Genomic DNA, 13723 nt, shown 5'->3' with positions numbered 1-13723 from the left:
GAATGGCACCTGATCCCAGCTGCCAGGGATTTGGGATCTCCCAGCTCCATGTCCAGCCCCATCCCAGCATTCCGAGGGGCTGGGAGGAGCGGGATGTGCCCCCCAGCCCCACTCCTCGTGTCTGTTCCTGCTCCCAGCATCCCTGGGATTCACTCTGCCTGTACATGTGGGTGTCTATATTGGGGTACTGTGTATATTTTAGGGTCTATTATGAGCATATCTGGTTATAAATGTGATCTCTCAGTACATATCCATTTCTCCAACATCTATCCACTGCTGGTTTCCCAGGAAAGGGAATCCTTTGGACTTTTCTGTGCTGCTCAGACTTTAAAAAGGAAAAAAAAAAAAAAAAAAAAAAGAAAAAACACGAATACTTGGATCAGAATGAAGCTGTTGCCCGTGGCATCATCTCTTCTCCATGGGCAGAAGGGGCTCTGGTGAGCTGCTCTCCTGGTGTTCCATTATCCCTTCTCCCTCCCACTATCTCCAACCTAGGGCTTGTGTCTGTAAGAATGGGAATACTGGAACAAATACCTTTGGAAGAGCAGTAACTCCCCTGACAGCAGGGCTGTCGATGGCCCCTGGGCTTCCAGAGCTCTGTTCCCAGGCATAGGGATCCCAGGAGACTCAGGTGTCTCCCAGATGTGCTTCCTGGGATTCCTTCCCCAGGGATTTCTTTGCTTTTCCATTGTGGATGAAGCAAGGAAGAAGGGGACAGGAAAACACTGAATTTTGGGGAAATGAGACCTGCTCACCCAAGGAAGGCAAACTGGGAGAGCAGGATCCACACAATGTAGTCCTCAGCAAACCCTGTGTTCTTGAATCCAAGGAAAAACTGGGCGTGGGGTGTTTGGATGAATCTGAGCAGGGTGAGGGGGCTTTTAAAAACCCAAAATCGTGTAAAGAAACTGCGAGAGGGAAGGGGGCTCCTTCTTTTTCTCTCTGTGGGAACCAGGAGGATGCTGTGGCTCCCGGCACGGGAGGAGCAGGATCTCGTTAGGACCAGCGTGCCAAAAAACTGGGAGCAGGCCCAGGGAAAGGGGCCACGGAAGGGGATCGGCCCTGCCGAGCTCCAGCATCGCCGCATCTCCTGCAGGTCCAGGCGCGTTTCCCCCCGCGGCACCGGGCCAAGGAAAACAGCGGCAACCCGATCCCTCGGCGCGGCACGGGGGCCGCTGTTTATCCTGGAGCCGGAGTCGGGGGCCCCGAGCCGAGAGCCGAGCCCGGGGCTGCAGCCGAGCCGGGCTCATTCCCGCATGGCGCTGGTGCTGGGCGCCGTGCTGCTGGCGGCGGGCGCTGCCGTGCCCCCGGCCGTGCCCCCGGCCGTGCCCGCGCCCCGAGAGCTGGCGCGCTCCGTGCTGGAGACGCACGGGCAGCAGCTGCGGCTGCTGCGGCTGCTGGGAGTCGCCAGGACGGTAGGAAAAGGGGTGCGGGTTTCGGGGAGTGGGGGGTGCTCCCAGCTCCGGCACCCGTCCCGTGCGGGTCCCCACGGAGATTTTTTTCCCTGCAGAGTTTCGACTGGGGGACCCACTTCAGCATCAACTTCACGGCCCGGCAGCCACCCTGCCCCAAGCCCGCCCCGGACCCCCGCGGCTGCCGGGGCCGCCCGGGCAGGGTGAGCGTGGGGTGGGACCCCGGGTGGGACCCCCCCAAACAAAACCCGGGGGCAGGGGGGTCCCCGCGGTGCTGAGGCCGCTCTGTCCCCCAGGTGCAGCGCTGCTCGGCCCAGGTGTCCGTGTTCACCTTCCTGCCCGACGTGCCGCTGTCGATGGTGGAGTGCGGCCGGGAGCCGGTGAGGGTCCCGGGAGCTCATCCTGGGGGTGGGACACGTGTCCCACTCATTTCGGAGGGGTTTTTTTGGCTCTGGCGTGACCCCCCCCCCTTTATTTCTCCCCGCAGCAGCCCGGTGACAGCGCCCAGCCCAGCTCGCCTGGCAACAACCCAGGTCATTCATCCTCCTCCTCCTCCTCATCATCATCATCATCCTCGGGGCCCCCCCCGCGGCCTCGGCCCCCTCCCAGCGCGTCCCTGCAGGGACCATCCCGCCCCCTGTCCCCAAGGCAGCTGGAATAAAGAGATTTCGGGGTCAGAAGTGTGCGTGTGTGGGGCTGACGGTTTGGGGGACCTGGGGGGCACCCTCGGCGTTGGCCAACAGCGATGGGGCAACTTTGGGGTTGTGCAACCCCGCGGGCACCAACCTGACACGGGCAACGTGTCACCACCAGGGACCCCGAGGGGTCCCGGCCCCCCAAATCCCCCCGAGCCCAGCCAAGCGGTTCCCAAGGGTGGGGACCCCGAAGGGTTCAGATGCCACCTCCCATGCACGGGGACACACCGGGACCCCCCCGCACAGCGTGTCCCCGCAAAACAACGGCCCCTCTGCGGGTTGGGGCCGGGCGTTTCCCAAGGGGGGAGCCCCGAGGCGGGTCCCCAACCTTCCGTGGGGGATAAAAGTGGCCCGGGGGTGGCCGTGGGGACAGCGATGTTGAGCTCGTGGCTGCTGGTGCTGGCGGTGCTGGGGGGGGCCTGCGCCCTCCCCGCCCCGGCGCCCCTCGCCTACACCCAGGCGCTGGCCCAGGCTGTGGATTCCTACAACCAGCGCCCCGAGGTGCAGAACGCCTTCAGGCTGCTCAGCGCGGAGCCCGAGCCCGCCCCGGTGAGTGCCCCCCAGCCGGGACCCCCCCACGGGTGACAACCCCCGGGGTCCCCCACTCGGGACCCCCCATGCGTGATTCCCCCACTGCGGTGCCTGACTGGGGCTGCCCAGCCCGACACCGAGTCCGCCCCGGTGAGTGCCCCCCACTCGGGACCCCCTATTTGTGACCCCCCTATTACTGTTTCCCCCCCACTCGGGGTGCACAGTGCCGACCCTAAGCCCGGCCCAGTGAGTGTCGCCCCACTCGTGACCCCCATTTTTGACTCACCCTTCACACCCATCACGATCCCCACCCTGTGACCGCTCAGCGCTGACCCTGAGCCCACGGCGGTGATTGCCACCCCACTGCTGACCCCCTGCTAGTGCCACCGCCACTCCTGACCCCTCCTCTCCTGTCACCTCCCGCTGGTGACCCGCCACTCACCCATGTCCCCAGGGCGTGGAACTGAGCTCGCTGCAGGGACTCAACTTCACCATGATGGAGACGGACTGTGCCGCCAGCGCCCGCAGGGACCCCGAGGACTGCGACTTCAAGGAGAACGGGGTGAGCGGGAGGAGGATGAGGAGCGGGAGGAAGGAGGGCAAGGGGGCCCGGAGCCATCCCCAGGGTGACACGGCGTCTCCCCGTGTCCCCCCAGGCTATCAAGGAGTGCTCGGGGCCGGTGAAGATCCTGCAGAGCTCCCCCGAGATCGACCTGCGCTGCTCCGACGCCTCCTCCGACGTGAGTGGGGGGAGCCGGGAGGCACCCGTGGGGTGCACCCCCTGCCCCACGTCCCCCAAAAGGGACACTCCGATAGCTCCAGAGGAGGGTGGGGGGTCCTGGGGAGCTCACAGCTACTGGGTGGGGTGTTGCAGGTGTGGGGTCCTGGTGCAGAATCCCAGAAGGGTCCTGGGTTTGGGGTGTGGGGTGCAGGGCCCCACGTGGGGAGTCCTGAGTGAGGTCTGGGTGTGGGGACATGGGTGGGGTCCCAAGTGTTGGATTCTGGATATGGGGTCCCAAGTGTCCCACATGTGGGGTCCCTGGTGTGGGGACACAAGTGGTGGACCTAGTTTGAGATCCTGGGTGGGATCCCGGGGATGGGGTCCCTGATGTGGGATCCTGAGCTTGGAATACCCCTGTTTTGGGGTTCTGGGTGGGATCCTGGGGATGGGGTCACTGGTGTGGGATCCTGGCTGGGTTTCCGGGTGCGGGGGGTCCCAGGTGTGCTCCCAAGGGGACGATTCCGCACCCCCACACTCCCTGACCCCCCCATCTCTCCGGCAGCCGGTTCTGATCCAGCGTGGCCGCTTTGGGCGCTTCCTGGGCAAGGTCCGGCGCTTCCGACCCAGGGTCAAGTTCGACCTTCGCCTGAAGGGCTCCGTGGGCCTGGGCTGAGCAATAAAGGGGCCACCAGGAGTGGCCGTGTGGGCACCGCACTCCTCTTGTCTCTGTCACTCGGGGAAACTGAGGCACGGGTGGGACACGGGGCTGCCACCCTACATCGTCCTCAAGGGCTTGGTGCCAAGGGGATGTGAAATCGGACTGGGGGCAAGGATGGCGAGCCAGGATCCCACCCAAAAAGGGACTGCCATCGTCCCCATGGTGTCCCCACAGAGCCATTTTCCCCCCAAACCAGCAAAGGGAGAAGGGGGGACACAGGAGACACTGTGAGCCCTCCAGGGAGCTGCAAGGGAGAGGCTGGGGGGGGTTTCAGGTCCCGAGGGGACCCCCATTAAGGACCCAGTTTGGGACAGGGACATTGCGAGTGCAGAGTTGGGTGGCTCAGGGACCTCTGTGCCCCAAAAGTGGCTGGAGCAGGGTCATGGTGATGGCTGCAGTCCCCTGGGGGTGTCCCTCCTATCCCCCCAACATTCCTGTGGGTCAGTACCCCACAAACACCTCTGTAGGGACCCCCAAGGTGTTTTGGGGACAGGGAAGGACAATCCTAGGGGTCCAAGTCCGGTGCCAGGAGGAGACCTCGGTGGTGCCCGTGTTGTGCCCATTTTGGGGAAGCTGACCCTGCTCCTCCCGGGACCTTCTGTCACCAATCCCATCCCCATCCTCGTGTCCCCCTTGTGGTGACAGTGACAGCGAATGGCACAGCGGGGCCGGGAAGCAGCTGGATTTGGGGAGGGGCTGTCGGGGACCCCAGATCTGCCCCAGTGAGCGCCCCCCACTCGTGACACCCCCCCCCCCCATTCATGACCCCCAGGGTGTTCCCAGCACGGGGCGGTTTTGGGGGTCTGGGACCACTCAGGGATCCCCATTGGGGCGCAGGGACACTCAGGGTGACACCGGGAGTGATGCAGGGATGTTTATTGGCAGTGAAGCACCCGGGTAGGGGACGCAAGGAGGGTCCACCAGGGTGGGCACACAGGGAGGGGACACAGCAGTGTCACCCCTCAGGGTTTGGGTGCCTTGAGGTTGAGCCTGTCCCGGATCCAAATCCGACTGCACTGGAAGAAGCCCCGGAAACGCTGCTTGATCTTATCAAAGAAATCCTTGATCTTGGACTTCCAAATCCGGCCAAACTGGGAAGACAAAGAGCAGTGTCAGACTTTGGGGAGGTGAGGAGGGGACCTGAGGGACCCCCGGCAGCCGGGGGGGGACACGGAGCCATTCCGGCCCCTTCTTACCGCAGCCGGAGCCTTCTCACAGGACAGCTCCACCGTGGGCTGCTGCCCCTCCAGGAAAACGGAGCCCTGGCACCAGGTCACCGTCTGTGGGGTACAGAGGGGACACAGGAGAGCCCAACCCCCTCGTGCCTCAGTTTCCCCACTGGATAACCCCCAGTTCCCACAGGACAAAGCCTCACCCCGAGCCAGCGGCTCTTGCAGGTGCCATTGGCCACTCCTGGTGTCCGGCATGTGGTTTCCTCCAGGGTGAAGCTCAGCTCCTGCCGGCTCTGCAGGTCTGAGGGCTGGGAAAGGGGACAGGATCCATCAGGGATCCACCACCCCCAGTGCCCAACCCCACAACGGGCCAGAGCCAGCCCCAACAGGGGCCACATCCAGCCTGGAATGGGTCAGGCTCAGCCTCGACTCAGCTGTGCTCAACCCCTCAGGGGTCAGACCCAAAACGGGACAGATCCACCCTGAGAAGGGCCGGATCCAGCACTGCCCAGTTCTGGAATTTCTCCTGGAAAGGGAAGCTCAGCACTCACCCAGCCGGGCCGGGGCTGAGCCTCCCGGAGCCGCAGGACGTAGGGACTGACAGCCCTGGCATTGAGCAGCTCCACGGCCGCTGCCACCACGTCCCCGTAGCTCAGGGACCCCGGTGGGGACAGCGAGGTTCTTTCCCATCCATCCCGTGCCGCTGTGAATCCGTGTGGCCCTGGTGTGGAGGCTCCAGCCAGCCCCAGCCCCAGCCCCAGCAGCAGCAGCAGCAGCAGCGGTGGCAGCGCTCGGCACGGCCCCATCTCAGCTCCTGGATCCTGGATCCTGCTTCCCACCGGGCTGGGAGCGCTTTTATGGCAGCTGCCATGGGGGCTGGGACAGCGGGACATTCCAGGTGGGATGAATCTGGCCAGCAGCCCAGTCCAGCCCGCTCTGGTGCCCAGGTCAGTGGGGATGGGTGTGGTGGTCACCTTCGGTCAGCAGGGGAGAGGGCACAGGGTTTGGGGTCTCCCTGCCATGGGCAGGGAATGTGTGACCAGGGGGTGACAGTGGTGACAGACATGGCTGTGGGGGGTCCAGAGCGTGGTGGGGATGAAAGTTCCAAGCCAGGCAAGGGTCAGGTTCTTCTCCCAGGGAACAGGGACAGGAGGAGAGGGAACAGCCTCAAGCTGTGCCGGGGGGTTCAGGTTGGATACTGGGAAAATTCCTTCCCCAGAAAGGCTCTCCTGCCCTGGCACAGCTGCTCAGGGCAGTGGTGGAATCCCCATGGCTGGAGGGATATAACATCCATGTGGATGTGGCACTTGGGGACATGGTCAGTGGTGGCCTTGGCAGCGCTGGGGATGATTGGACTTGATGATCTCCGAGGACTTTTCCCCTCAGCAGCTCCTTGATTGAAGACAGACGGGGTTTTCCAGCCTGGGGGTGATTTATGGCCTGTCCCTCTCTGCAAACAGGGTTTGGTTCCACCAAACACCCAAGGTGGGAGCGGCTGCCCTCTCCCAGGGCATCAGGGAGCTCCAGGAGGACACCCAGGATCCTGCCCTGAGGGTGACCCTCGGTTCAGCCCTCCCTGGAGCCACCCAGCAGGTTCAGAGCTGGGATCAGTGCAGGCCATGGAAAACATCCTCATAAATCACACGGGGACAAAGACACCAGGGGGTGGCACCTGGAAGTCCCCTGGGAGGGACAATGTCTGTCACTGCCCTGCAGCACAACCCCACCTGACCCTGGAACATTCCAGGTGCAGCCAGGTCTCATCTTCCAAGGAAAAGGGACCCCAGGTGGGATTATCCTGCACCACCTCAAGAACCTCCAGGGATGGGGATTCCAACACATCCCCAGGGACTGATTGGTCTCTCTGCTTCCCTCCAAGACTTTCCCAATTTTTTCCAAACTGTCCCCCATTCCTTACAAATTCCCTTTAAACTCTACAATTCCTTCAAAATTCTTTTCTGCTCCTTCCCAGATCCCCTCCAAATTCTTAAATTCCTTCCGAATTTCCTCCAAATTCCTCCTAACTCCTTCCAAACTCCTCAGTTATTCCCATTTTCCCTGTGTATCCCACCTAGGATTTAACAGCAAGAGAAAGAGTTTAAAAATAGATGTAATATATTTAAATCTATTGTAATAATAATAAAAATATATTGTAAGCTATTTAATTATTAATGATAATTAATAATTAAATATATTGTAATAATAATAATATAACAGATGTAATATATTAAAATTTAATTTTTAGGTGCTTGTGCCAGCCCAAAAAGCCCACAAAACCCTTGGAGGACATTTTGGGAATAAAAAAGGGAAAATCCAGTGAGTTATCCCGGGAAATTCTGATGCCCAGGATATCTCCCACCTCTGACAGGAAGGGGAGTAAATCCTGCCCAAAACCAAACCCTGAGCTCTGAGCTGGGGAAATTCCCTGCTCGTAAATCTACCCCCAGGTTTATTTGCTCTTCCCAGGATTGTGCTGTCCCTCCTCATTCTGGAACAGACACGGGTTTGTCTTGGAGCCATTCCCACAGCCAGACCCTGCTCTGACCTGGGCAGTGGCAGGTTCCCAGCCCGAGGCAGCAGTGGGACTGGATGGGCTCTAAGGTCCTTCCAACCCCACAAGTCTGGGATTCTGGGATACTGAAGGGAGGGCAGAGCTGGGCCATCATGGAATCATCCTGGAGTGGTTTGGGTTGGAATGGAGCATAAATCCCATTTCATTCCACCCCCTGCCATGGGTATGGACACGTCCCACTGTGCCAGGCTAATCCAAGCCCTGTTAAACCTGGCTCTGGACACTGCCAGGGACCCATAAATTCTCTGGGCACCCTGTGCCAAGGACTCCCCACTCTCCCAGCCAGGAATTCCTTCCCAATATCCCAACCATCCCTGCCCTCTGGCAGTGGAAGCCATTCCCTCTGTGCTGTCCCTCCAGGCCTTGTCCCCAGTCCCTCTCCAGCTCTCCTGGAGCCCCTTCAGGCCCTGCCAGGGGCTCTGAGCTCTCCCTGGAGCCTTCTCCTCTCCAGGGGAACATTCCCAGCTCTCCCAGCCTGGCTCCAGCCCCGGAGCAGCTCCGGGGCCTCCTCTGGACTCGGTCCAGCGGCTCCGTGTCCCTGCGCGGTTCCCGCCCGGTCCCTCCATGTTCCCGTTTCCCGCTCCGGGCCCCGGCGCGTCCCTGGTTTCCACGGCAACGGCACCGCCCTGGTCCCCATGGCAACCGCGGCGAAAGAGGCGGGACCACGCTGAGCACGCACGTCAACACACGCGCGCTTCCGGGTTATACCACGCCCCCTTCTTTGCCTCGCGGCTCGACCCGGAAGTGGCGCGTTCCCGCGCTCACAGGGCGGCGCCATGTTGGGAAGCTGTACAGCATCCGGGCCGAGCGGCGTGCGCTGATTGGCGGAGCGCGGCACGTGACCTACACATCGCACTGCGATTGGGCAGCGGTGCCTCCGCTTCCGCGCGCGTTGCGGGTCGGGGGGCGTGAGGGGAACTCGGGAACTGGGGAAGGGGACGGGAAACCCCAGGCTCAAAGCACGCCTGGAGCCGGGACAAAGTGGCTCCTGAGACATTTCACCTGTTTCCTTGGCTTTAAAGTACCGTTTCACCGTCTGCCGGCACTGGCGGGCGGGAATGTCCTTACAGGAATTGCACAGTCATGGAATTGTTGAGATCAGCAAAGCCCTCAGAGATACCCGAGTCCAAGGCCGGCACTGCCCCATGTCCCCAAGTGTCCCCACATCCACACGGCTTTTAAATCCCTCCAGGGATGGGGACTCCACCACTGCCCTGGGCACCCTGTGCCAGGGTGGAGAGCCCTTTCCAGGAGGAATTTTCCCAATATCCCACCTGAACCTCCCCTTGAGGCTATTCCCTCTTATCCTGTCGCCTGGGAGCAGAGCCTCACACCTCCTGGCTCCAACCTTCTTCCAAGGAATTGCAGGGAGCCAGAAGGTGCCCCCTGAGCCTTCTCTTCTGCAGGATGAGTCCCTCCAGCTCCCTCAAAATGATTTGGGAAGCTGGAAGGAGAATGCTGGAAGCCCCAAAGTCAACACCCCACACCTGTCAGGAACATCCCACTGCCAAAACCAGCACCAGCCATGGAGGGAGCATCCCTAATTCAGGCATCCCAGATTTTCCACATGCCACCCCCATTTACATGGAAAAGTGGGAAAGTGAATGAATCCACGGTGCTCAGTTTACTTGTATTTGTTGGAGCCACCTTCTGACCCCGTAACTGCTTTTCTCCAAAGCCTCTCAATCCATCCTAATTCATGGCAGGCCCCACATTCCCAGTTTTACCTCCCCCAATCGTCCTCTGCCACATTTGGGCTCCTGAAGCCCCCCGGGATTGGGGAGGACTGAGTGTAGTGCCTCAGGAAATCCCATCCCAGTTTCTCCTTGGGAGTCAGGGCTTCTCAACCTCTGTCAAGTTGTCGATCTGGATGACGATGGGCCAGATGCTCTTCACTTCGGAGAAGCCCTGGACCTCAAACTTTCGGCATATGGAGTCCAACATGAACCCGACCGCCTTCAGCACGTCCCGGACCATGTCCTGGAGCACCGCCGCCTGGGATTTCTGGGCTCCTGCGCATCTTTCAAACTCCTGCTTGGCAACGGGATCCTCCAGAGGCTTCGCTCCCTTCCTCGCCCCTCCAGCCAGGATTGGGGCAGGGGGTGAAGCCCCAGCTCCCAAAATCCTTTCCCTGTCCGATGTCACCTCCTCGGCGTTCCCGGCACTCCGGAGCTCATGCGGTGCAGCCACATCCGTCGGAGGGCAAAGCCCGGGGTTCGTGCCCTGTGTGGCAGCGCAGGAGCCGGAGCAGGCTCTCCACGGAAAGCCCGACCTGCGGTAGGGCCGGTAGCGCCGCAGGATGTCTCTGGCTCTGCGCAGCATGCTGCCGCAGCGGGGTCGCTGCCGTGTCAGCCAGCTCCTCCGGGCCCGGCGCTGCAGGCAGTAGTTGTGTTCCCACATGGAGCAGGGAGGGGCGCAGGGCGGTCCCGGCTCGTTCCGGAGGCAGTAGCTGTGGTCCTTGGCTGCTGCCGCTCTCAGCTCCTCCACCCTCAGCTTCCGGGTTCCTGCCAGAAGCGTCGCCTCTTCCAAGGTGTGTCCATGGTTTGGGGTGTTCCTGTGATTCCTCTCCCCAGGATCATCCCACAGCTGTTCCCAAGGATCCAGGCTCTGCTGTTCCATCATGGAATGAAGCAGGAATGTCTCGCTCTGGGTTAAGTCTTCGATGAGTTCAGGTTTATCCTCCACTTCTTCCTTCACAATCCATGGCTGGGCTTGGCTCCCCACTGCACTGTCCACTTTCAATGGGAATTCACTCCTTCCCTTGTGACAGCCAAACTTCCTGTCCTGGGCACACCACAACGTGCTCCATCCTGCTGGGAGAGAGTGAGAAGGGGTTGGATCTTTCCTGGCTGGAGAAGGGAGAGGAACATCCCTTCCTCCTGTTCCAGGCTCCACATCCCAACCTCTGCCAGACATCAGGAGAGCCAAGCAGCGGGTGAAGCCCTGGGAGCTCCACAGGGATGGGGCTGGAGCAGGAGGGAGCAGGACTCACCTGGACATGAGGTCTCTGGCCCCTGGTACCCAGTGGCTGTGGGCCACCAGCCAGAGGAAGGCTCCTCCAGCCAGCTTCCGCTGTGTCCTGCAGGGAAAACAGCAGATGTCACCAGCCAGGCCGGGAATCCTGACTCTGAACAGCCATGTGAATGAAGGAAGAGCCCTGTCCTTGTCCCCACCAGGAATCCCAGCTGCTCCTTGGCCATGGGGATGGAGGAGGTAGCCCTGACCCCATCCTGGAAGTAGGTTCCATCCCACAGGGTCAGGATGTTGCTGCTCACCTGGGGATGGGCAGATCCAGGGCTCTTCCCCACGCTCCAGCCGGTGCAGGATGTCAGGCTTGGGGCCTGGATAACCTGGGAATGGGACAGAGGACGTTGTGCTGTCCCTGATCATGGGAAAACCAAGGATTGGGACACCCCAGCTGTGCCTCACCATGCATGGAAACACCTCTAGGATGTGGGAAAAGCGAGGGAGGAACCAGAGCTGCTGCCAGAGAGGGATTTATTCCTGAGAGCCCTGATGGAAGTGTGGGAAGCAACTCCCAGTTCCACTGGCAGGCTTTCCCAGCAAGGGAATGTCTCCTGCTCATCCCAGGAGCAGCTGCCAGGGGTGGGACATCCCATCCTGCTCCCTGATCTTAGGGAATGATTTCCAGGGGTGCTCAAACCCAGACCCAAATCCTTTTTTTCCAGCAATAAACTCCCTGATCAGGCCTTATAAAGGAAAACTCCTCACAGGAGGGGTTGTCCAGCCCTGGAATGATTGGAAAACCGTGTGGATGTGGCACTTGGAGACATGGATTAGTGGTGACCTTGGCAGTACTGGGGAACAGCTGGAATCAAGGCCTTTCCACCCTCAGCTACTCTGGGATTCAGTGCTCCGGAAGCCCCTGAAGTGGGATCTGAGGGAAGCCCTGCCCGGGGTGATTCCCAGGATTACCCAGGGAGGTCAGGAGCTGGTAGGTGTCCCACACGACGTCACAGTACAGCTCCCGCTGCCCCGCCGGGAGCGTGTCCCACTCGGCCCGGCTCAGGAACACCATCACGTCCTCGAAGGTCACCGGCTCCTGCCACGGGATCAGGGGTCACAGCTTTCCCCAGGGATCACACCCTCCTCAGGGATCACAGCTTCCTCAGGGATCCCACCCTCCTCAGGGATCACACCCTCCTCAGGGATCACAGCTTCCTCAGGGATCACAGCTTCCTCAGGGATCACACCCTCCTCAGGGATCACAGCTTCCTCAGGGATCCCACCCTCCTCAGGCGTCACACCCTCCTCAGGGATCCCACCCTCCTCAGGGACCACACCCTCCTCAGGGATCACACCCTTCTCAGGGACCACACCCTCCTCAGGGGTCACAGCTTCCCTCAGGGACCACACCCTCCTTCCCTCAGGGATTAGAGCGTCTTTCAGGGATCATGCCCTCCTCCCAGATCACACCCTCCCTCCCAACAGAATCCTTTCCCAGCCCAAAGGAGCTCCCAGGACATGAGGCCATGGATGGGACTGTCCCGGGAAAGTGTGTTCCCCTCAGGGTGGGAATTATGGATCTGGGAGAAGGACAGGCTGGAATCCAGTGCCAACAATGGAATCCGGCACCTTGAGACTTGTTTTACCATTCCTACCAGGAGCACTCTATGATCCCCATGGGATTGGGATGGTCCAGGACCCCAGGTCACCTGGAGCTGGGCAGGAGGAGATTCCCGGCAGCCCCCTGTGACCCTCCCACAAGGCCAATCCCAGGAAATCCTTCGGGAGCGATCCCAGTGGGGATGGGGAGGAGGGGGCAGAGAGAGGGAGGGATGTGGGGGGTTTGGGGGTGTGGGGGCGATGGGGGTGGGATTGGGGGGATAGAATGGGGGTTTTTAGGGGCTGATGGGGATTTTAGGAGTGATGGGGATTTTGGGGGTGACGGGATGGGGATGGGGTGGGGGTTGATGGGGAGGTCTTCAGGGGAGGATTTCATGGGAGTGGGGGGCAATGGAGGGGGTGATAGAGTGGGATCGGGGGTGTGATGGGGGTGATTTGGGGGTCGTTTAGTATTTTTGGGTAGGGCTGGGGGAATGCTGAGGGTCCCTGACCATCGTAGGCCGAGCCCCGCCAGCAGGGGCGCTGTGGGACCCCCGTGGATCGGGGGGGCTGGGGGGGAGCGGACATCGAGGGCCCGGGCGGCGGCGAGGGCGGCCCGGGGCTCCCCCTGCCAGCGCCCGGCTCCTACCTGCGCCTGCCCCGCCATGGCGGCCGGGGGGCCCCGGGGGTCTCGGGGGGGGCCGGGAACTTCCGGGGGGGATCCCGACACTTCCCGCGGCCTCTCCCGCACGCGCTTCCGGTGCATGCCCCGCCCACACCGGAAGCATCGCCATGGCCGACCGGAAGCGGCGCCCCGGAAACGCCGCGGTGACCCCGGCACGTGAGGCAGGCCCGGATCTGCGGGGTTAAAATCCCACCGGGAATGCGGTGCTGTCATGATCAGATGGGCAGCCCTTCCCAGGAGGGGCATTCCCAGCAGGCCCTCCCCTGAGGCCGTTTCCTCCTGTCCTGTCCTTGTTCTCTGCGAGCGGAGCCCGACTCAGCCTTGATCCAACCCGGATCCAGCCCGCTCCGATCCCGCTTGGCCTCCAGTCATTGATTCTCCCGAAATCCCAAATTTAGCACGAAAATTCCCAGGTTTTCCAACATAGATTGTCTCAGATCTGATCCCGACTCCGGTTTTCCCGTGGCCTTGCCTGAGGCCTGAGCTGGTATTCCCCGCTGCCCTCACATCCCTCCCTGCTGGCTCCTGGATAAGCCTCCTCCAGATTTCCGTCTTTTCTTGGATAAATTTCCCGACGATTCCGTATCTCCCGTGTGCAGCTTCTCCACGATTCCCTTCCCACCAACCCCGTGCAAGTAGTCTCCATCTATC

General features: G+C 61.3%; 4 protein-coding genes across 5 annotated transcripts; 2 read left to right on the top strand and 2 right to left on the bottom strand.

The window, feature by feature from the left end:
- The first annotated feature begins 401 nt into the window (after positions 1-401).
- On the top strand, positions 402-2451 carry LOC148225042 (uncharacterized). The gene is made up of 4 exons (XM_088154831.1): positions 402-1415; positions 1511-1615; positions 1709-2285; positions 2354-2451. Exons 1-4 carry the CDS (start codon positions 855-857, stop codon positions 2449-2451), a joined length of 1341 nt encoding a protein of 446 aa, XP_088010957.1. The 5' UTR covers positions 402-854.
- On the top strand, positions 2177-4066 carry CAMP (cathelicidin antimicrobial peptide). Its single transcript, XM_014892011.2, has 4 exons — positions 2177-2656; positions 3093-3200; positions 3295-3378; positions 3922-4066. The coding sequence occupies exons 1-4, from the start codon at positions 2483-2485 to the stop codon at positions 4030-4032; spliced, it is 477 nt and encodes a 158-aa protein (XP_014747497.2). The 5' UTR covers positions 2177-2482; the 3' UTR covers positions 4033-4066.
- A 973-nt stretch (positions 4067-5039) lies between these two features.
- LOC148225041 (cathelicidin-B1-like) lies at positions 5040-8599 on the bottom strand. The gene is made up of 5 exons (XM_088154820.1): positions 8587-8599; positions 5801-5952; positions 5453-5557; positions 5274-5357; positions 5040-5168 (listed from the first exon to the last, which is right to left on the bottom strand). Exons 1-5 carry the CDS (start codon positions 8597-8599, stop codon positions 5040-5042), a joined length of 483 nt encoding a protein of 160 aa, XP_088010946.1.
- Positions 8600-9430: 831 nt separating this feature from the next.
- LOC148225040 (uncharacterized) lies at positions 9431-13148 on the bottom strand. Of its 2 annotated transcripts, none has more exons than XM_088176111.1 (5): positions 13037-13148; positions 11758-11884; positions 11097-11171; positions 10814-10900; positions 9431-10634 (listed from the first exon to the last, which is right to left on the bottom strand). In XM_088176111.1, the coding sequence occupies exons 1-5, from the start codon at positions 13052-13054 to the stop codon at positions 9655-9657; spliced, it is 1287 nt and encodes a 428-aa protein (XP_088032237.1). In that variant the 5' UTR covers positions 13055-13148; the 3' UTR covers positions 9431-9654. The 2 variants fall into 2 exon arrangements, with proteins under 2 accessions (XP_088032237.1, XP_088032277.1); XM_088176151.1 differs by having other exon boundaries at positions 9431-10631; positions 13037-13147.
- Between the last annotated feature and the right edge of the window lie 575 nt (positions 13149-13723).

This window comes from Sturnus vulgaris, chromosome 1 (genome assembly GCF_052056855.1).
Source record: "Sturnus vulgaris isolate bStuVul1 chromosome 1, bStuVul1.hap1, whole genome shotgun sequence".
NCBI lineage: Eukaryota > Metazoa > Chordata > Aves > Passeriformes > Sturnidae > Sturnus > Sturnus vulgaris.
This window is presented reverse-complemented; position numbering and strand designations above follow the sequence as displayed.